General features: G+C 44.0%; 1 protein-coding gene and 1 long non-coding RNA gene across 7 annotated transcripts in view; one reads left to right on the forward strand and one right to left on the reverse strand.

Annotated features, from left to right (window-relative positions):
- Positions 1 to 19: 19 nt before the first annotated feature.
- On the reverse strand, positions 20 to 20,118 carry LOC110362069 (uncharacterized). 5 transcript variants are annotated; one of them, XR_010471191.1, is made up of 4 exons: positions 19,981 to 20,118; positions 9,965 to 10,043; positions 9,068 to 9,245; positions 20 to 2,642 (listed from the first exon to the last, which is right to left on the reverse strand). It is a non-coding gene; the product is annotated as an uncharacterized LOC110362069 (long non-coding RNA). The 5 variants fall into 5 exon arrangements; XR_010471188.1 differs by lacking the exon at positions 9,965 to 10,043; XR_010471190.1 differs by having other exon boundaries at positions 9,068 to 10,043.
- Positions 20,119 to 20,246: 128 nt separating this feature from the next.
- Positions 20,247 to 21,361, forward strand: part of SMAP1 (small ArfGAP 1) — a 94,071-nt gene continuing 92,956 nt past the window's right edge. For both annotated transcript variants that reach the window (XM_065056240.1, XM_065056242.1), the window contains exon 1: positions 20,247 to 20,476. In XM_065056240.1, coding sequence (XP_064912312.1) covers positions 20,359 to 20,476 — 118 coding nt within the window. In that variant the 5' untranslated portion in view covers positions 20,247 to 20,358. The remainder of the gene's footprint in view (positions 20,477 to 21,361) is intronic.

Raw genomic sequence — 21,361 nt, forward strand, 5'->3', positions numbered from 1 at the left:
CATCACACAATACATCACCTTTTCAGATAGGAAGCAGAAATTTTAATTGGAAACTTCTGCCTTTTTTGCATCACTATTAATAGGCTTAACATCTTAATTAGCAAAGAGGCAGTAACACCACCGCAGTTATTTTATTTTTGAATTCTAAACCGTATTCTCATCCACGGATTGTTGCATGAGTTAATTATCTTCTCTTACCAGGTTTTACCCTTCCCAGCACACGCTCCATGAATGTTTACGGGGTTCCATTGCTTGGCACTCCTGATTTTCAGCTCTCAATTGGCACTTCAGCAGACGGCAGCTGCAGTCCTCCCTCCCTGCCTGCAGAACTGTGCCTTGTTGATTTAGCATATAAAGAACTTGTCTCACATTTCCATGGTTTTCTTTATGTTTCAGTTCATTATCTTCCATCTCCCCTGCTTTGTGGTCAGGGGCTGCTCTCAGGTGGGCGATGGTGCCTCTGTTGGAGCCACAGGCAGTTGTCTTTGCTGGAGCTCAGGAGAGTTCTAGGCACTCGCTGTCTGCACCCGTGGAACACCTGAGTTTGGAAGCTGCTTCTGAGGGTGCTGGCTGTACCCACAAGACCAAGTGCCTCACAAAGGCAGGGGTTTGCTTGCTTTCAAAAAATAAAAAGGCTCCTGCTAACTAGTGTTGTAAACAGCTGCCAAGGAGTTGGCACTCGGGAAATTGAGGGTTCCCCTTCAGTCTGGAGGAGCTTCAGGCCCTTCTTACCACATCCCAGGCCAGTGCCAGAAGCCACAAAGTATTTGCTTAATTTTGTTAGGGAATGTGCCAGTAAGAGATCAGAAACTGAAAGTTTGGGCAAGATCACAGAATCACACAGAATCACAGAGTGATAGGGATTGGAAGGGAACTTGAAAGTTCATCTAGTCCAATTCCCCCACCAGAGCAGGAACACCTAGATGAGGTTACACAGGAAGGTGTCCAGGTGGGCTTTGAATGTCTCCAGAGGAGACTCCACAACCTCCCTGGGCAGCCTGTTCCAGTGCTCTGGCACCCTCGCTGTGAAGAAGTTTCTTGTCATATTTAAGTGGAACCTTTTGTGTTCCAGTTTGTACCTACTGCCCCTTGTCCTATCACTGGTTGTCACCGAGAAGAGCCTGGCTCCATCCTCGTGACACCCTTTGCATATTAATAAACATTAATGAAGTCACCCCTCAGTCTCCTCCAAACTGAAAAGACCCAGCTCCCTCAGCCTTTCTTCATAAGGGAGATGCTCCACTCCCTTGATCATCTTCATGGCTCTGATAACACATGGTGGCCACTGGGTGAATGCCAAGGGGCCTTTCTGCGTTGTCTCGCAAACCGGCCTTTACCAAAAAGAGAAGTCCTGGGCTTGGGTACCACTAAGTCCAAAATAATGTCCTGCAGTGCTGCAAAATCACTTGTGGTATTTGTCAAAACAAAATGTGGTTTGAATGCAACAACCAATAAGATGATACTGTAGGGCATAAACGATCTTTTCTGGTTCATTTTCTTGCAGTGTGTGCAGTGAGGAAAGCAGCACATCAGCACTTTCTCAGTGGTGTCTTCCTTCTCTTCCCAGATGATTAATATTGGCAGTTCACTGGGATACAGCATTAAGGTGAAGCAGACTTGTGGTATCAGCCATTAGATTAGCCACAGGTATGTTTTTATCATAAATACTGATTGAATCTATTTTTGTAGCTCTTCTTGTTAGTATGACAGTGTAAAACAGCAGGGGTTGTATCCATTTTCTGTTAAATTTCTGGGAGACAAAGGAGAATTGTTCTGGCTGTGTGTGCAAATTCTTCTAGTACTAGTTTCTTGGCTAAAAAGCTGCATGTTGTGTTTCTCCAGTAGATTTTCTTTTTTAAACTTGTTTCTGCTAGTTTGCGTAGACATCTTTGGTGCACTATTACCATTATGAAGCTGTTATTGTTTGAAGGAGTTGCTCTGTAATTACTTTGATTACAAAATATATGAAGTTGCACTCTACAGTTAAAGAAAATGTTTGCTATATATTGCCTTGTTTGAAAAGTACGTATTTCAGTGTTGATTTTACTTAGTTAAAATACAAGGTTTACTATATAGTAGAATCAGAATAAAACTACCCTTTATGGTAGCAGATGTTTGTGAAAGACCACAGAATGCTGGTATAAAACTTCACTACTTTTTCAGTTCACTGCAATAAATGATCACAAATTCCAATGGTCTGTAGTGACAGACATCTTACATGTCTGTTTACGACACTTATTTTGGTTTTGTTACTTTAAAAAGACCACAACACCTTGTTCTAAAGTGTCAGAAAAATAGCGAAGCTGTGTCTTTGCTATTTGGAATTGGAAGAATTTGGAAGTTCTGTGGGTTTTCTAATCATTCATCTGTCTCTAACATAGCATCAAGCATGTCAAAGGATAAGGAAATGATTCGAGATGTCTTTCTGTGTGCCAATGGTGATCAAAAAACATAAAAAATTGCGGTTGCTTTCATGCTTTTCTAACATGCAATATGAAAATACCTTTGCTTCGCTGCTGGTGGTTGGTGCTTCGTGTCACACCAGCTGAGATGTGCAGTCCGCGTTCTGCTGTTGGTGTGGCCATCCCTCATCTTGCATCTTGGGGACTGCAGCCCATGTGTCATCTTCCCAAGGACTTCTGCTGCAGAAAGGGTGACACAGTAGAAATTGAATCATAATTATAAAATTAGGTTTGGGCAAATCCTGAGAAAAGAGCTCTGTTTAAAACAAGTGCTGTGAAGAGCAGAATGAAGTCCTGTTTCCTATGAATATCTTACACCTCCTGTAGATCTGGTGTCTTTCTCCATGTTCCCTGGTTGATTGACATTATCTCCACCAGGCAAGAGACAGGACATCTTTCTGCCCATCTTTCCCCCCGGTGGCATTATTTGCACCTCCTTCCCAGCCACAGAGCTTGCAAGAACTTAATTACCTTGGAAACCCTTCTTGACACCCTTGCAGGATAGGCTGAAGTTACTGGCTTATAAAGCCGCGGGGCAGTGCAGATATTGGCCTCCCGTCCTCTGGAAATGAAGCTGATGAATAACTTTGACCATATATATTTTCTTCAGAAATATTCATCATCTCTCTGCATTTTTCTACTGTGAGAACAGATTTATTTTTTTTTCCCTTGAAGAACATAAAAAGTGCCAATTAAAGCTTAGAGCAGTAAGAACTTGACATGCATCTTCCAGGCATTAAGCCTCTCAGTCAGGTCTAGTCTTAGGCCTGTAAAAAATCACATATTTTAATGTTGCCATTTTTAAGGTCCTTGCATAACAAATTAATTTAAAATAAAGCTGACATACCTGGCCATCACAACACAGTTGTAATTTTCAAATGTTAGTCTCTGGCAAAATCAGGTGAGCTATGAAGTGAACTGGTGGTCAGCTTAGTTCCAGAAGCCAGATATTGAACTACTGCTTACACGGGGACTCTCTCCTAATCTGCTGCTTTAAAATTAAGTGACTTATCTAACCATCTGTGCTTGCTTCATAATCAGTTGCAACGGAGGGAGATGCCTCTGAAAAGTAGTCTGTCTTAGTACATGGAGATGAATTCTTCATTACAGATGGTGAATGGGAGGAAGTTTTAAGTGAGTCTTCTCCATTAACTTTAAAGGCTGCCTAACCAGCTGCTTTAGGCATGATACCATTAGGCAGATAAAGTTGAATGTGTCGGCGTTGTGGTGGTGACAGCAGAGAAGCTGAGGGTGTCGAGGTGCGAGCTACTCGCTTCCTTCTCCAAGGGAGGGTTGCGGTGAGGGAGCAGGACCCACAGGGCTTCTGCTGCCCGTGTCCTTCCAAAACACTGCTCAGGGAAAGGGACATCCCCGGCACCTCGTAAATGCGAGCTGGCTTCCCTTAAAATGAGAAGAAGGCTGAGGCTAAAACTTTACATTCCTTCTGCCTGTACACCTCCCAAACAAATGCCTAAAGCATCATATAGCCAAAAGTGTATCGCTGGATATATTTATACCCGGCTGACAGCAAATATCTCAAAACCTAGGAATCTGTGAGGTTTTATTTTCCTAATAAGGAAAGGGTGAAGTGCGTCAAACTAACAATGAAGCTGTCTTCATTCAGTGTGCTGCTGAAAGAGAGGGAGCCAATACCAAGATTAAACTGTCTGACCAGAAAAGAAATACATATATTTGCTCAGCAAAGCCTTCATCTGTGTGACTCCCTCGTGAGGGGTTAAAGAACAAAGGATGGTGTGTTTCTAGCTGGGGAAAATTTCACCGTCTCCTAGAAGATCCACAAGCAAATGGCAAATGTTGCTGAGCTCAGGGAACATCCTGCTTTTCGCCTATTTCCCACCCACCAGGGCTTTCACTTGCAAGTTCTACAGTACCTATGTGCGATCTTTAGACAGGTTTGGGGTTTTTTTCAAATGATTTTCTTGAGTTATGACTGCAGTATAGTGACAGGCAACTGTTTGGTCTGGCAGGCATATTGCTTCATCCACCCTGTATATGGCCATGTCATTTTTTTCTGCCTGATAATGACAGCTACAGCTATTTCATTGTTAAATTGCATGCTGTTTAACCCTGCTCTTAATTTTTGCTGACCTTGAAGCCATTTTGTGCTAGGTACCCTTAGTTCCTTTAGAATAGTAACAGGATACTTCACAAAAATTAATAACAAATTGCAGATGTTTCTCCCTCACCTTTCTCTGAAGGCAATCTTTTGATAATTTGTATATTGTATGTCAAGATCTTGTTGACAGTCAAATCAAAAAGATAATCCCCATGGGCTGGAACTCCTCCATCCCCGATTTGCATCTGACTCTCACATTCAGGTTCATTATTCTAGTAAAATGTAGCTCTAGTGGGAAGTCAGGGATGTGAAGAGAAAGAGATGCCTGCAACAAGCAGCACCGGTCTCCCTGAAAGCTTTCAACATAAACCCAAACTCATTTTAAGGCTTTCTTCCTTAACTGGGCATCAGTGAAGGTGGCTTAGCAGTTACACTTGCGGTACTGAACGTTTTTGAGAGCATGTGGCTGTGGTCCTGCCTGTCCAGTACAGACATGCGGGTACGTTGGGGCAGTCCCAAAACAGGTCACTGAGGCGATTTTTACAGGTTGATGGCTCAGTTTGCACAGAGAAATCCAGATCTGACTTGCAGGTACCTCGTTGGCTCACCTGGGAATGACTGTGGATAAAAACATCTCTTAAATGGCAAAGAGCTTTGGATAAATGAGCTTCCCAGAACATGGTGACATCATGAGCGATGCACATGCCTGCTGTGCGCGACATCAGCTCACATGCCAGACCTGACCTTCCCATTTGAGCACGGATGAAGTTGCCTGGAATAGTGCGAACCTTCTGGTCCCCTATGTCACCTCCATGTTGAAGATAAGCTGGGATTTATTCCTCCTTAAGAACAGAGATCTCAAAGACGTGTCTGTACCCTCTGCTCTCTCAGGGGATGTGCTGCGTCCTCTCACCCGCTGGCTCAGGAAGGGCTCTGATGGGGAGCTCCCAGCAGGGAGAGCCTGCATTCCACACCGAACAGGTGCAGGAGGGCAGGCAAATGCGCATTTGGGCAGCTGACGACCAGATGGTCCTTCCTGTAAAACCACTTGTAGCAAAGTGGATAAGAATACTGGCCGCATTGCAGAGGCCTGCTGTGCTCCGCAAATGTGTGTGAGGAGAAAACGTGGAATGCTCTAAGCAGGATTTGTGCAGCAATTGTGGTGCTTTGCACGAAGCCAGAAAGCACAACAGTACAGGGACACAAGGGAAGGTAAAGTATTTCATTTCCCCATATTACTGAAATCAAGGGGGCAGAATGAGATGACCAGAGCATTACGGTAGTATGCTGTGTCACTACACCTGTCTGAGGTAACCCTCTGTGTCATATTAGTAACCAGTTGTTATATATGGCAATATTTGTGTCTTAAAATGCCTCATCTGGCTGTTTTCTAGCCCTCAGCCTCATATACTTTGGGGCTAAAGAGAAGAATGTTTGGATTGTTGCCACCAGCGGCAGCAAAATTGTGCTGGGGCAGAGGGGCACCTGAGCAGGGAGGGGTGGATGCCCAGGAAGGGGTCACAACCACTCACTGAATGTTGCTATGGGAGCCCCTCTGCTGCCCACCCCGTGTGCGCAGCGCAGAGCTCCATGTGCATGAGCAGCAGCGGATGGGCCGACCTTCGCCAGCAGACACTGAAAAACCCCACCTGCCCAAGGGGGTCCCTCAGCAGGTCCCTCCACGTGCCCCTCCTTTAGCCTGAAATGTTCTGAGCCCCTGAATTGGTGGCAGATGGAGGTAAGCGCTAGTCTCTCACTAAGAATGGTCCTGACCTACAGTGCTACATACCTTTCAGGTCTGGTCATCAGAAGAAAACGGAGAACTTATTTATTCTATACCAGAATAAAAGTTTCAATTCTTATCTCTTTCTTATGCTCTTCTGTCTCTGTTTTGACACAATCCCAGGATTTTCCCTGTCACAGCAGTGCATGTGTTTTTCTTTCAGTTTATGGGAACAAAAAAGGGTTATGTCCTTTCAGATTGTGTTGCAACACGGGAATGATGGCAGAGCAGCATTAATGATGGTGCTGGCACTATTTTAGACCACAGTGCCACTGGAAAACATGACATTGGTTTGTTATCCCTGAGCAGAGGAAAGAACAATTGCTCCTGGTCTTTGGGAGAAAATTAATACTTGGATCTTGCTCCATCATCTGCAGACGGCTGGGAGAGGAATGGAAAGGTATGGAAAAATGATGAGTGGGGATGGGGAAATGCAGCAAGAAACCCTTTGAACATTTTGGGCTGCTGGGTCTGCAGAAAATTTTCATACAACCTAATTTGGGAGTAGCATCCCAAGTTTTACTTTGTGGCCCACAGAACCCTTTTCAACAGTCCAGTACGTATTCATAGAACTTCAGTGTGGTCTGGATGTTGTACTCTTCTTGGACACACAATAAACTTTTGCTAAAACTGTGTTGTTGGCGCTTTTTCTTGTTTGTTTGTTTGTTTGTTTGTTTTAATTTAGGCTGTGTCCAAAGAAGTTGTGTTATCAGAGCCAGTTTTAGCATGAATACACAGCTTTGCTAGACCAAGGACAAGAGGCCTGGATATACCATGGATTCTGGGAAGGGTTGGAGGTACTGGAGACCGTCCACTGACACCTTGGTGATTTGTTGGCACTGATTGGCACACGGGGGTTATTTTCACTTGGCACATGAGCAGCAGAACACGCTGCAGCGCCTCACTGCTGGCACACATCACGAACAAGTGCTGTGGGAAGCTCACACAGCTTAGTTTCTTGTGAGCAGGAAGAAACATCCAGTCTGACTTAGCATGTCACTGAATGTCACAGCCCCCTCTCACACATCCCCTATGCTGCAGCCAATCCCAAATTCACCATCCTTTCCTAGCACCTCTCTCCCACTGCTTTCAGCTCTCTCCCCTCATTCCTTGGCTGTGAGCTGGGCAAACCCAAGCAGCTGCAGAATGTAGGAGTCACTGTGCTTTCCCACTCCCCCATGGAGATGCAGATAACCTACAGTCTTGCTCAGCAGCATCCCAACACTGTCCTCTCCAAAGCAGACGCAGGCTAAGCCCAGGTTGTCCTACCAGCTACCTGGGTGCTCTCAGCCACCACACAGGCAGTAGTCTGGACTCACAGCATTTCCTGCTGAGTATGGGACATGCGGTTCTCCTCTCTAGTCTTCTCCAGCAACACACAATGTGGATGTCGCTCCTCTCCATGAAAGGAAATTATTTCAATAACAGCCTCCCCCACAGAGCTGCAATTGAAAATTGTAACCATTTCTATAACATAAATAGCTACATAAATTTGCATATCCGTATTCAAATATATATATATATATATATATATATATATATCTCATATAGAAATGTTTGCAGATTTCATCCCTGTGTGGGAGGCTGGCACTTCATGAAACCATTTTATAATACATCAAAACTTGATAGAAAAAAGTTACAAGAAAATATTCTAGGCAGTAACACTACAGCCAATAGTGTTTCTTCTGGAGTTGAGTTAGTTTATAAAACACTTTACATCATATTGAAAACTGAAAAAGTTACAGGCAGATCAAGACTGGTGTAAAAAGCCCAATGTCTCATGTCTGCTACTGGGAAGTTGTTTAGCAAATGCACATTTTTTGTAGTCCTGAGAGAGGTATGCTGATGGGACACACTAAACTGTGAAAGAATAGTATCTGGTGGAACTATACCCAAAATCCAGCTAGGCCAGTATTCTTCATCTGACAGAGGTATCACTCAATGCTTTGGTAGAAGCCCCCTCGTAAGAGGCACTTACATTTGTGGAAGTTATTTATCTTTGAAAATTTAAAGGAAAAGAGTAGGACTCCTCACAGCAATCATTCATTAACAATAAAGCTTCAAATTCTACCAACCATGTAGATTTCATCTGATAGATTTTTAATTGTTTCTCTTCATCCACATTTGTACTAATAAAAGTAAAAATACTTAAAAAAAAAAAAAATTTGTTCTCTATTTTTAGTTTACTAACAAGGGGATTTTCCATCCCAGAAAACATGACCTTTTGGTTCTGACCACAGGTGACAGATGGTAACTTTAGGATTGAAACAGAAGTCTGCACCTCTGCATATACAATCCCCACAGCTAAAGCAGGGCACGCAGAGCCCCAGTCTGTGCATTTTAATGCCCAACTGGTACCCAGCAAGCGGGCACCTCTCAGCTGGAGACCAGCTCTGCAGGCGCTGCAGCCTTCACCCTGATTTTCTGAGGGGCAAGAACTTCTGACATCATGATGTGTTGTTGCTGGCTGCCAACTGGATTTAGCTGTAGCTCAGGGAACTGTCCGCGCCTCATCAGGCAGTAGTAGCATTTTTCTGTCATCTGCTGTTCCTCGTGCTGATGGCTCTTGTAGTATTTATCACAAAGTAATCTGGAAATACATATGCATCTAATGCCCCCAAACTGGTTTATCACTGAGGTGCATTAGGAGTTGTGGTCTTCAGCTTAAGAGATATAGAATCGAAGACACATTGGGTATTTCAGTCTTAGCCAGCAATGGGGTCAGAAATGGGAAAACCTGCTTACCTTCCAGTTCTGCTCCCCTGATGCATATTTTTGGGAGCTGCAATTCCAGGATGAGTCATGCTGAAAACTCTCCTGTAGCTGAGACAGCTTGATGCTGTGAAGGGTCAACAAAGTGAGACAGCTGCTCTCAAGTGCAGGAAGCCAATGTTTTCTTGAACCTCAAAATCCATGCCATTTTCTAAAAATAAATACAAAGCAGATATTTCAGAAAGAACAATGAGCACGAAGCAAACACCTTCACCTTAATCCAAGCTCCAGGGATGCAGGACTAGATAATAAAATGTTCTTTAGCAGCACTTCATCTCTGTAAATGTGGTGTCACTTTAAAAAGAGACCAACACATGATCCTCATCTTATAGATGGGAAACTAAGCCCTGGAAGGTGGAATGACTTGGTCAAAACCAGACGTGGGTCTGCCTGTATTGGACTAGACCCATTTCATCCAGATTAAAATGCTACCTCTGACTAGAACCACCAGACACATCACCGGAAAGTACAAGAAACCCCACATTACATGTGTTGACAAATCCACCTGTTTGCAATGTTGTGTGGTGCATAAGTGAGGTTCATACAATTGTTACCAGTAAGTTAAATCTTCAGTTAAAAAAAAAAAATCAGCCATAAGAAATTATTTTTTCTTTCCTTTTGTATGATTCAAGTAGGTTACGGAAATGTGTGCTAAAAGAAATAATAAGAAAAAGCTCAGAATTGTGGTTTTAAATTACACCATCAATGTCAGGCAAACCACCCTGAAATTAGAGAGCCACTTAAAGAGCTTAGTTAATTGTGTCATGTCTCTGAAAGCTGCAACTGGAAGGATGTGAAACCTTGTCTGTAACTATTGAAATGCAAAGAGAGAAAGTCACAGAGAGCATAAGGAACTTGTATAACACTGACCTGGAGAAATTTCAGTATTGTTGTGACACCCACGGAAATTTGCTCTCCGGTTACCTGTGGCGCAGGCAGGGAGCTTCAGCTGAAACCAGAGGAAGCTGTGAATTGCTTGCAGTGTTTTGACTTAGAGGGGATTTCAGAATCATCAGGGAGACAGAAAAACCCATGACTGATCCTGGGAGATTTCACAGAAAACAGCCCCCAACTAGAAATGAAACTAAATATTTATTAACATCCAAGCCTAATCAAACTAAAAACCACCTTCTCCCATGGAAATAGCAGAGGAAAACACCTGTCCAACAACATCTTTCCATCAGATGCAATTTTAATCCTTTTTAATTCTGCGTTTTTCCATGGGTTAAAAGTCAAACTATCATCGTAAGTCTCCCCCGAGTTAGTTGAAGGGTTTCAGACGTACATTTCAGCACTCCAGTTAAGATTTCTACTGAATAACATGTCTAAAGGATGACATTTTACATAGCTGCATAATTATCAGAATTTAAGAACTGCTGTAGTTAGGTAAGATCTGCTAGAACTATAAATTTATTATAAATTAACTGACATAATTTAAAAGTACATCACCATTTTATTTTAATCTTAACTATTGCTAATTCAACTATTAAGAGCCTTCTGCTAAGGCTGACCACTTGCACTTCATTATAAAGAGAATACCAAAACTCTTATCTGGAATTAAAGAACTGTCATGGACATGAATGTTCTATACGTGGATATTTAAAGACAATTCCTATCAGACTATATGATTGTAAGAATGCATAGTGATAATGGTTGACCTTGGGCGTGTCATTTAAACAGAAGATTCAGAGATCATCTCACATCATCAGAGCTGTAAGGACAACACTGCTCATTACAAATTATCCTTTAGAGAGCAAGTAATTATGTCCTGCCTAGCACTAAACTATTATTAAATGTGTTGCATTCACACATCTGTGTTTACATAGAGCTCCGAGTCTAAATTATCCTGACACACAAAGTGTTCAAGTGTTACACTGGACACCTTATCTTAATGATGTGCATGTTCTAAGTCACGCCTGAAACTGGTTCAATTAAGAAAGGCTCATTCTGCGCAGTATCTAAGAACATAAGCAGGGTCTAGCACTGGAACAGGCTGCCCGGAGAAGCTGTGGATGCCCCATCCCCAGGAGTGCTCAAGGACAGACTGGATGGGGCTTTGGACAACCATGGTGGGGTGAGCGGAACTAAGGTCCCTTCCAACCCAAGCCATTCCGTGATTCTATAATTCTGTGAATGTACTAAAGCTATTAGCATGAAGCAGCAGTTGTTACAGCACAACTTAAAGTTTTTCTTGCCTCTCCTGCAGCAGGAAAGGTACAGACCATTCCATGTGATGGGCTGCACTTTCTGAGGAACAGAAACAGCCAGGTCTACTGCTCCACGTTCTTACTCCTGTCTTCACAGAATCAGGTACTGACATTTATAAAAAGCAGTGCTTGTTAAATAATGATCCTTGTTCGTAGACTCAACATCACATATAAGATACACTTTTACATCTACCTTTTATTTTCTTTTATTAGTCTAGAATCTGCTTTTTTTTCATTCATTATTTTATAGTACTCAATAACAAGCTTCATATTTTTCAGAAGACAAATCCCTCCCCCAAAGACGTGCAGTGTATACTGGAACTCTGCATGGGAGTAAAGCCTGAAAATAGACCATCCTTCTGCACTTCAAAGGCCCTAGAATAATCTGGCAGACAAGTGACATTAAAGAACACAAAATGAAGATTCAGAAGCAAGAAACGAGTTATGGAAAGTAGATCTTTATCTTGCAGTCAAACAAATGGACATTGTGTAGACAATTTTTAGAAATGAGACATAGGACTTATTTTGGAGTATCTAACAGTCCTTTTCATTACTACAGACTGTCTTTAAATCTGCCCTCTGATTTTTATATGAGTCATCTTTTGCGTTTTCTCTCTATAACTTCTGGACCCATTACCTAGCTGGACTTTCTGTTCTATAACCTTCTCCTTTCACTTCTTAAATAAAAAGATCATTTCATATTCATTAAATTAAACACATGGCTTTCAATGTATGTCTCCGAACAGTACACTTTTCCTCAAGAAAAAGAAATATGGTTTTCAGACAAAACATCAGAATGAAATAAACACAGAAACAATGTGCCTTTGGGGAGTAAGAAAACACTGCGGGGCTGATTATATTTGCCAGAATGTTGAACATGGACTCATCAGATTGATTAAGTCTGTCATAACAGCAAATCATTAAGCCATAAAAGAGAAAATTCAATAAACTTTCTAGAGATACAAGTCTATTTTAAAACAATCAAAATAATATTGCTTTTATAAAAATCTCTGTTGCTTCACTGTACTAGGATTCTGTGCAGGACTTTTATATCAAAGATGCTGTAGTAATAAAAGCACAGACTTTGCAATGTTAATTTTTCTTTTTTATTACATGAGGTATCTATCTGGGCCCGTGTCACTAAAAACAAACATGCCAGGTGAGGAGTGACAAGTGGCATCCAGCACAACAGGGAAACAGCCGAGGGGCAAAGGACCCACATAGACACCGGATGGAGAGAAAAACTCTCGTTGAAAAGCAATGTGGTTTCCACAAAAACCTCCCTATTCCATGAACGCCTGATCTGATCTGGCGGGAATTCCAGAATCAGCCTAAGGCAGGGCGGTCAAAGGTTGAAGCAAGCCAGCGAGCTGGAAGGAACCCAGCCAGATGCCTCTCCAGAGGTCCCGTCCACTTGCACACACCAGGCAGGGCCCAGAAGCTCTTCAAGGGCTGCAAATTCTTGGAGCTCGAGCTCGTGTTCTCCTGACATCACAGTTGCTGTGCACTATAGCTGCAAGTTGTGTACACAAAGCAAGGAACACATCACAGCAACCATTACTGACTTTGTGCCTCGAGAGGCAGCCAACCAGATTTTTTTGGCCACTGCACTGTGAAGACATCCAAGTACGCTTCTCCTCGAGTGATCAGTCACAGAAGGGCTGAAGAAAGAGATTTTTCTCTTTTTTTTTTTTACAGCAAATCACTTTTCTCATTGCTTGAGTATCCAGTGGCTGAGGAGAAACATGTTTTCCTGCAGATATGAGCTCAGCCTGTGAGTGCTATGGACATTCTTTTATTGATAAAAGACTCCCTGCTCACTAAAAATATCCAGCTTTTGAAGTAGAAATGATCCTTCTTCAGCATCTCTGGACTTCAGAGGAACTCGGAAGCCAGTATGATTTGCTATGACCCCACCCCCTCCAGCTCCCCCAGGGTGAAATTAGCTTGCCGAAAAAAAAGTAAAATGAAAGTGTTTAAAATGTTTCTCCTCAACATTTCCACTTGTCTGAGGAAGGTTCTACTAAGACAAAAATAGGCAGCATTGGCAGGATCAGTGCAGACTTTCAAGCAGGTAAAATCTAACATGCAATTATTACTTGTATCTTATCATAAGGGGCATTGAAAAGATGCAAACTTTTATTTACACTACTATTTAAACAGAACTACAGAAAAGAGAAGGAAAAACATAGTGTTTCAGAGGAAAAAGCATCTCAAAAACTATGTACATATAGATCCTCTTTTGTCTGCAACAGTCTGAAGCTCACGGTTGATCAGCTAGTCCTTAACCTGCACTTTCTGCAAGTTCATGATGTCATTGGGGTGAAAGAATGGGCTACGTGAATCACAGTTCCTATTGTTGAGGAGCTAAAATTAAGATTTGTCCCATATGAAGCCAAGATCAAAAACTGTCCTAGCTTTAGTGTCTATCCCATCATTTACCCAGTCAACAAAACTTTTTTTTAGGATTCAAAGACTGCCTTTTACACAGTAGCACGTGAAACAGTAACAACTATGGAGCTCATCTGTCCCTCTTCGTATTTTCTTTCCGTATTTCTCCCTAATCTTTCAAACTTATGATTTTGCAACTGATTCTACATCTGATCATTGCTCTTCTTCTTAGCTAGATATCAAGGACTACTGCTATCTACGTCTGGTATTCTTATCCTCAAAGCCTACGTGAGCCAAATGCATGACTCACAAAGTTCCATCCAACAGTGTCTCTGTTCAAAAAGCCCAATCTTAGAATGAGATAAATTGAAATGAAAAGACTCAAGCTGAAACACACACAGAGCCTTAAATAGCTGAAAATACACCGTGAGCTTGGAAAGTGCAAAGCATTTAATTTTTAAGATCTCTTCCACGCTTTCATCAGAACCATATGGAGCTTCCATTTCCTTATATTCTACACCTACACGATCCTACACTATAATCCACACTAGAATATAGTGGCCAAATACATGCAGTAGTTTAACACATAATTATATATATACTTATTAGCTCTACAGCATGGTATTTTTTTTTTCTGAGCTTACACAATTATGACTGACAGCAAAGCTCATTGAAATGTATTTAGTCATTTGCGTCCATCTACTTAATTTATAGTTACCTCCCAGGTACTCATTTGTATTTACAATTACAGTGCAGATTTACTAATAACTCTCAAGAAAACAATACTGTTGGTGAAGCGTCACCATGTGATGGAATGTCACTAAGATGATGCCACTTCATAAAAGATGGAGATGCTTTTCCAGTTTTAAGAATTTCTGTCTTAATTTTATTTCAGTGTTATTTCAAATGCTTAGCACCTATAGAAATTAGACTGCACTGTCTGGGATGTCATAATGTCAATAATTCATCTAATACCAGGTGCTCAGTCTATGCATAGAAGTAAAGGAAGATCCAAGAAACTGGAAGAAAAATGTACTACCTCTAATATCTCATCTCTCCAGTCAAGTTGCAGTAGAGAAACTAGAAGTCATTAAAAATGCAGCCTCACCTATAAATCTTGCTCCTTTTGTGCTTTTAAACTGTCTCAGGAGTGACACTATAACATTTGCTTCATAGGCCAGGCAGTGAGTGCTCAAACTGTAAGAACACACGACTCAGGCCACTGCTGGGGGAAGCACACAATAGTTATCGACCAGACTTCCAGGTTTGGTTTGTTTTGGTTTGTTTTTTTGTGTGTTGTTTTGGTTTTGGTTGGTTGGTTGGTTTTTGTTTGATTGTTTTTGGTTGTTGTTGTTGTTGGTTGTGGTTTTTCTGATTGAAGATATCAGAACTAGAGCTGGGCGGGAATTTTCCGACACAAAAGCACATTGCTAAAAATGCTCATTAATTAAAAACACAGCTGGGAATTAATTCCTTAAATGTATAACTTTTGTACAGTTGGGTACAAGGCAATCACTCTCTCTACCCTTTATAGTCAATGAGAAGGCACAAATGATCCAGAACGTGGTTCACGTCCTTTTACCAGAGACCCTTCCAGATGGTAAATCAGCTCGCCCCGGTCAGACACCCGTCTGCAAAGAAGACAAACCACCTTCAGGATTGTCTGTTTCTCTCCACTGGCTACCAAGGGTAGACAGGATGATTGGCTCATAGCTCAAGATTTTAAGTCTGTGATAGAAATTCCATCTAAAGTATTTGCTGAAACACAGTGATTAAGGCTAACTTTTCAGGTTCTGCCAGCCAAGGACTGCAGGTGCTGTGTTACCTGAGCCCAAGGGCCACCCAGACTCTGCAGCCTAGAGAAGCAGCTTTGAAGAGCCGAGTTTCAGAAACATTACTGAAATGTCCATTTCCAAGGATGTTATATATATACATATATATACACATATATACACATATACACATATATATATACATATATATACATATATATACATATATATACATATACACATATACATATACATATACATATACATATACATATACATATACATATACATATACATATACATATACATATACATATACCCTCTACTCCGCCCTGGTGAGACCACATCTGGAATATTGTGTCCAGTTCTGGGCCCCTCAGTTCAAGAAGGACAGGGAACTGCTGGAGAGGGTCCAGCATAGGGCAACAAAGATGATCAAGGGAGTGGAGCATCTCCCTTATGAAGAACGGCTGAGGGAGCTGGGTCTCTCTAGTTTGGAGGAGACTGAGAGGTGACCTTATTAATGTTTATAAATATATAAAGGGTGAGTGCCATGAGGATGGAGCCAGGCTCTTCTTGGTGGCAAACAATGATAGGACAAGGGGTAATGGCATCAAGCTGGAACACAAGAGGTTCCACTTAAATTTGAGAAAAAACTTCTTCTCAGTGAGGGTGACAGACACTGGAACAGGCTGCCCAGGGAGGTTGTGGAGTCTCCTTCCCTGGAGACATTCAGAACCCATCTGGACATGTTCCCGTGCAACCTCACTTAGGCGTTCCTGCTCCAGCAGGGGGATTGGACTAGATGATCTTTTGAGGTCCCTTCTAATCCCAAACATACTGTGATATACATAAAATTTCTTTTTCTTAGGACCATGAAAACATCTGAAGCACCAAGGTTTCTTATGCATCAGAAATTCTCACACTCAACAACTCTAACTTGAACCCTATTTATTTACGGACTTTGGTATTTGAGGATGAGGAATTAAAAAAACACAGCTATTTAAACACCTGGTTTCAATTCAGTTAATAACTTTGCACCCGATACATTCTTTCCATTAAGTCAAATTTATGCTAATACTGTTCTGATTAGCAAATACTATTTAAAGCTGCTTTATGGGATGACTTCTGAATAAGGCAGGTGCCTAGATTCAGTGAATTTCAGCTATCAGATCATAAGACAAGATGAACTTCACAAGTTATCTATAGGTATCCCTGCAAAACAGTGGAATAGCCACAGGATGACATGGAGGGACAGCTAGGGAGAGGTTTTTTTCATGCTGGCTAAATCTGTGTTTTTACTGAACACAACACAATCTCTAGCACTGGAAACTGCAGAACTCCAGTATTTAAGTTACTTTACAGAAAATTCAGTTAGCCATATGAAACTCACTCAATTCTGAAGATATAATTCTTGAAGCACATGAGTATGTACTTAAACAATTCCAAAACTCGATTTTATAGTGCTCTGCAGGGTTTAATGAAAGGTGAAGCAAAGGGCACTAAGCTGACAGGCTCAGCACAACAACTGTGTACCTTCTTCTGCCGAAGAAGCCTTAGGTGGTGACATCTCTGGCCTCTCTGCACCATATTTCACTCCACGTTGTGGGCACACCATAACTCATTCTATAAATCATACTGTATCCTGAAAGAGATCTTTTCTTCCTTTTTTTTCCTTATGAAAAATGCTTCAGGCAATAACTTAACATCTACAACACTCTGCCTCTCCTTAGGATCCAGAAAAAGCAGCAAAGGCACAGAAGGGATTAATTTTTGTCTTCCTTAGATTCATTTGAGCTCTCAGGGAAATACCTAATAATGCATTTACAGCATGCTGTTTTCAAAGCACTATCTATTAAAATATTAATAACCTAATCATCTCAGCCCCATAGTGAAGCATATTTCTACTACTTTACATGGACAGGACTTTGCATGGATAAGGACTTTGAAGGAAAGGATAGATTTCAGAGCTGAACACAAGCAGCCCACCTTCACACTCAATGGTTAGAAGAGGATATCCCACATCAATCCACCCAAGCATGCACACAAAGCAAGAGTTAGACCTGGGAAATATGCAATCAGTGCATCTAGCTTTAAGGCACTAAAGACCAAAGCACACACAGAGCAATACACTTACTCTGCACTTTTGTATGTTTCTTCAAGCACAGAAACTGGATCAATAGCCAGTTTTCAGGGCAAGTATCATAATATTCATTTTAGGATCAGAGAAATTTATGCACATTAAATTAATCTGATTGCTAAAAGCTATTTGATACCTTCTGGCAATATGGTAGAGTGCTTCAGACTATATGTAATGTACAGGTCAGGTCTGTCGCAAATACAAAAGCAACAACTATTTTAAGATGGCAGAGCCGCTGACACAGTCCCTTGATACCAGAACCCAGGAGGAGCTTACCTAGCATGGGAGAGGCAAGTTCATCTCCTTTTGTCTCTCAGGAGATCCTACCCACAGCTCTGACCTTTCTGAAAAGCATTCTGTTCCCCAGAGCCCTGAGACAATGGCAAGGAGAAGAGGTGTTGCTACCCTTCTAGCTGAAGCTGGTTTTCTCTAAAAAAGATCCAATAATTACAGACACTTTGGGCTAGAAAAGGAAAAAAAAATGTATGCTTGTAGGTAGAGTATTCCACTAGAAGTCAGTCCTGTTTAATATCGTGTTTAGGCAGCCAGGACTATCGTGCCCCAGTAACTTAGTCCCTAGCCAAGTATGGCTAGTATATCAGGCTACATTTATGTTTGGTTACACTGCTTCTGGTGCAGCAAGTCTTTGGATTTAGGCACTGTAGTAATGCAGCTGGAGCTTGACTCTGTTGTACTATTCTGCATTATTAGTTTTAACCCTTAATGCCTGTCTCCAAGAACGATACTAAACCATCTTTTGGAATTATGCATCAATACCACATCCTCATTTTGCAACCTGATGCCCAATAACTAACTGGCCAGGACGCTCTCACAGCAGATGGGCAGATCTTAACTCCCTACTTTATTTGAGGGAGATCCAGACACATTCTCCCATGCTGGGTGCTAGCTTAACTACTAATTAACCTGATGTGCAGTATTGTCAGTTCTTTCTCTTGTAACTCTTCCAGACTTAGGGGATAATTAGCTCACCATTGGATCTGAGAAAAAGAAAGATACAGAGAATGATTCAGTAATTTAATGTATGAGGGAGAAAAGACCTGAATTTCCATCTGCCTCACTTAAGTATTTTATAGGCTATATATAGGCTTCAGCTCTTTCCAGAAGGGTTGGATTAGAAGGAAAAAATAAAGCAAGTTAGAACTGAGCTGACAAAAACGATGTTACTGGTGAACAGCCTCACCAGAGTACCCAGCAAAGGGACATAACACAAAATGGAGGAAGAGGAGACTAGAGACATGGTACTTTAGATGAGGAAGGCGCAGAGGTGCACAGCCTTGGTTGCAGAAAATCAGCCTGGACTACACCTTCTGCAGGGACGTTGGGTCCGGCTCACAGAGCAGCCCTGGGATCCATCTCTGCCTTCCTCAAAGCCTCACACCACCTCAGCGGGCGTGAAAAAGCACCAGTCTCCTTCCCACAAGGTCTCTGCTGCCCATAATGCTTTTTTTACGGACAGAAATGCCTACTCATGGAGAAAGCTCAGAGGGCAACTTAACACTATGGCAGTGTCCATTCGATCAAGAGGCTGTAACAGGTTTATTTGCCCTCAGTGCCAGCCTGGAGAGAGAGACGCCTGCCCCAAGAACCCAGGAAAGGAGGCTGCAGCATGGAGGGTGTTGGTCTCCCAAGTAGTAAGTGATAGGACAAGAGGAAACGGCCTCAAGTTGCGCCAGGGGAGGTTTAGATTGGATATTAGGTAAAAATTCTTCACCAAAAGGGTTGTCAGGCCTTGGAACAGGCTGCCCAGGGAAGTGGTGGAGTCACCGTCCCTGGAGGTGTTTAAAAGGTGTTTAGACGAGGTTCTTTGGGACATGGTTTAGGGCCAGAGTTAGGTTATGTTTGGACTGGATGATGTCGAGGGTCTCTTCCAACCAAAACAATTCTATGATTCTGTGAAAACATCATATGACCGACCCTGGCAGATCACTCTGCTGTGTGTTTTGGGGTATTTACCACTTGTGAGTTGCCACCTGGAGAGGCACAGGCTCCTGGACACCCCGCAGTCCCAATAACGGCTTGAAACAGGGGCCGCCGCAGACCCACCCTGCACGCACGAGCCGCTGAGACCCGGCCGTCCGGCCGCTCCGCGGGCAGCCGCGCTCCCGCCGCCGCGCTCTGAGGAGCCCGGCCCGGGCAGAACCCGCTCTCCGGGAGGTCCCGGTGGGGCGGGGCGAGGACGGGCGACCCGGCTCCCGCCTCGCGGGGCGGCACCACCAGCGGGCGGGGCGGGGCGGGGCGTTCCTCCCTCAGGCGGCCCCGCCCCCCCGCACAGGTGTGGCGGCTCGCGCCGAGCGCCGCCCTCCCCCCGGGCGCTACCTGGAGGGCGGCGTCACCCCGGCGGCGGATGGATATTACCTGTTAACGCGAGGTGACCCTTACGCCCAGGCGCCTCTCTGTGCCCTTCTAAAGTCAAGTCATGAAGAAGCGTCGCGCCGCCGCCCCTGTTCGGAAAGCCCCGGGGGGAGGCGCGGCGTGTCAGCGCGGCGTTAGGACTCGGCGGACTATTTTTCACTCCTGGCGCAGGGCTGCCGTGGCCGGGGTGGGAGTGTGCACACGCGCGCGAGGGGAATGAACGAGCGGGCGGATGTGTCTGCGGCCGCAAGTAGTTCCGGTTGAGGAAGTCGGCGCTCGCGGCAGCCGGTTCCCGTGGCTGCGCCAGGGCCGGAGCGGCGCGTCCCGTCCCGTCCGGTCCCGTCCCCAGCGGTGCCGAGCCCGCTCAGCGCCAGCCCCGCCATGGCCACCCGCTCCTGCCGGGAGAAGGCGCAGAAGCAGAACGAGCAGCACCAGGCCATCCTGGCCAAGCTGCTGCGGGAGGAGGACAACAAGTATTGCGCGGACTGCGAGGCCAAGGGTACGGCGGGACGGGCGGCCGCGGGGCGCGGGGGGGCGGGCGGGCCGGCCCAGGTGAGGCGCTCCCGGCGGGGCCTCCGTGTGTCCGCCCGCCCGGGCCTGCCGCGGCGGGTCCCCCCTCGGGGCGGGGGCCGGCGGGGAGGGGCCCCGCCCCGCTCCACGTCCGCAGGGGCGGCGGTGACCGGCCACCTCCCGACACGGGGCCCGGCGGGGAGCCGGCGGTGGAGGGCAGATAGCCTCTGATTTCGCTGTGAGCCCGTCTCGGCTTCTCCATCCGGCTGTAGGCCCGTTATCCCGAAGTGAGGAGCCCCCAGCTGGGGTTTCATGCCGTCGCCGGCCTAGCGCTGCCCTGAAGTTCAGTGCCGCGTCTCCCTGTGCTGCATCGCTCAGAGCCGCCGGGGCTCTGGGCCTCGGGGGGGGGTCCTGGGGCTGGATGTGGGGTGAGCTGCATGTTGAGTGTCCCAAACAATGCCCTTCAGTGTTGACTCAGTCATGTAAATGCCAGGCTCTTGGAGTCGAGGTGTCTGTGTCTAATGTATTAACAGATCTGGCTTTGGTGGTGAATGAAATGTTAAAGATTATAGTGCTGTCAGATCTTACTTGTCTTTAGTCTAATGGTTTTATTCTATGCAAAAGTAGATATAGGTTTGCCTTTGTATTTACCTTGGGTTCTGTGGCTTTCAAATAGAAAAATGCAGCATATCTCTCTTTCATTGAGTCAGTTCAACAAGATATTAGTCTAAATCAGATGATTGCACAGTAAGTCATTTAAAGTACACTTCCTGAATAACAGGAAGGTGTTTGCGGTGTATGATTAGCTCCAGAATTGCCTTGTTGAGCCCTTTTCCACCTCAGATAGAGGTTACGTATGGTGAGCAAGCCTGAG

Source organism: Columba livia, chromosome 3 (genome assembly GCF_036013475.1).
Source record: "Columba livia isolate bColLiv1 breed racing homer chromosome 3, bColLiv1.pat.W.v2, whole genome shotgun sequence".
In the NCBI taxonomy this organism is placed as follows: domain Eukaryota; kingdom Metazoa; phylum Chordata; class Aves; order Columbiformes; family Columbidae; genus Columba; species Columba livia.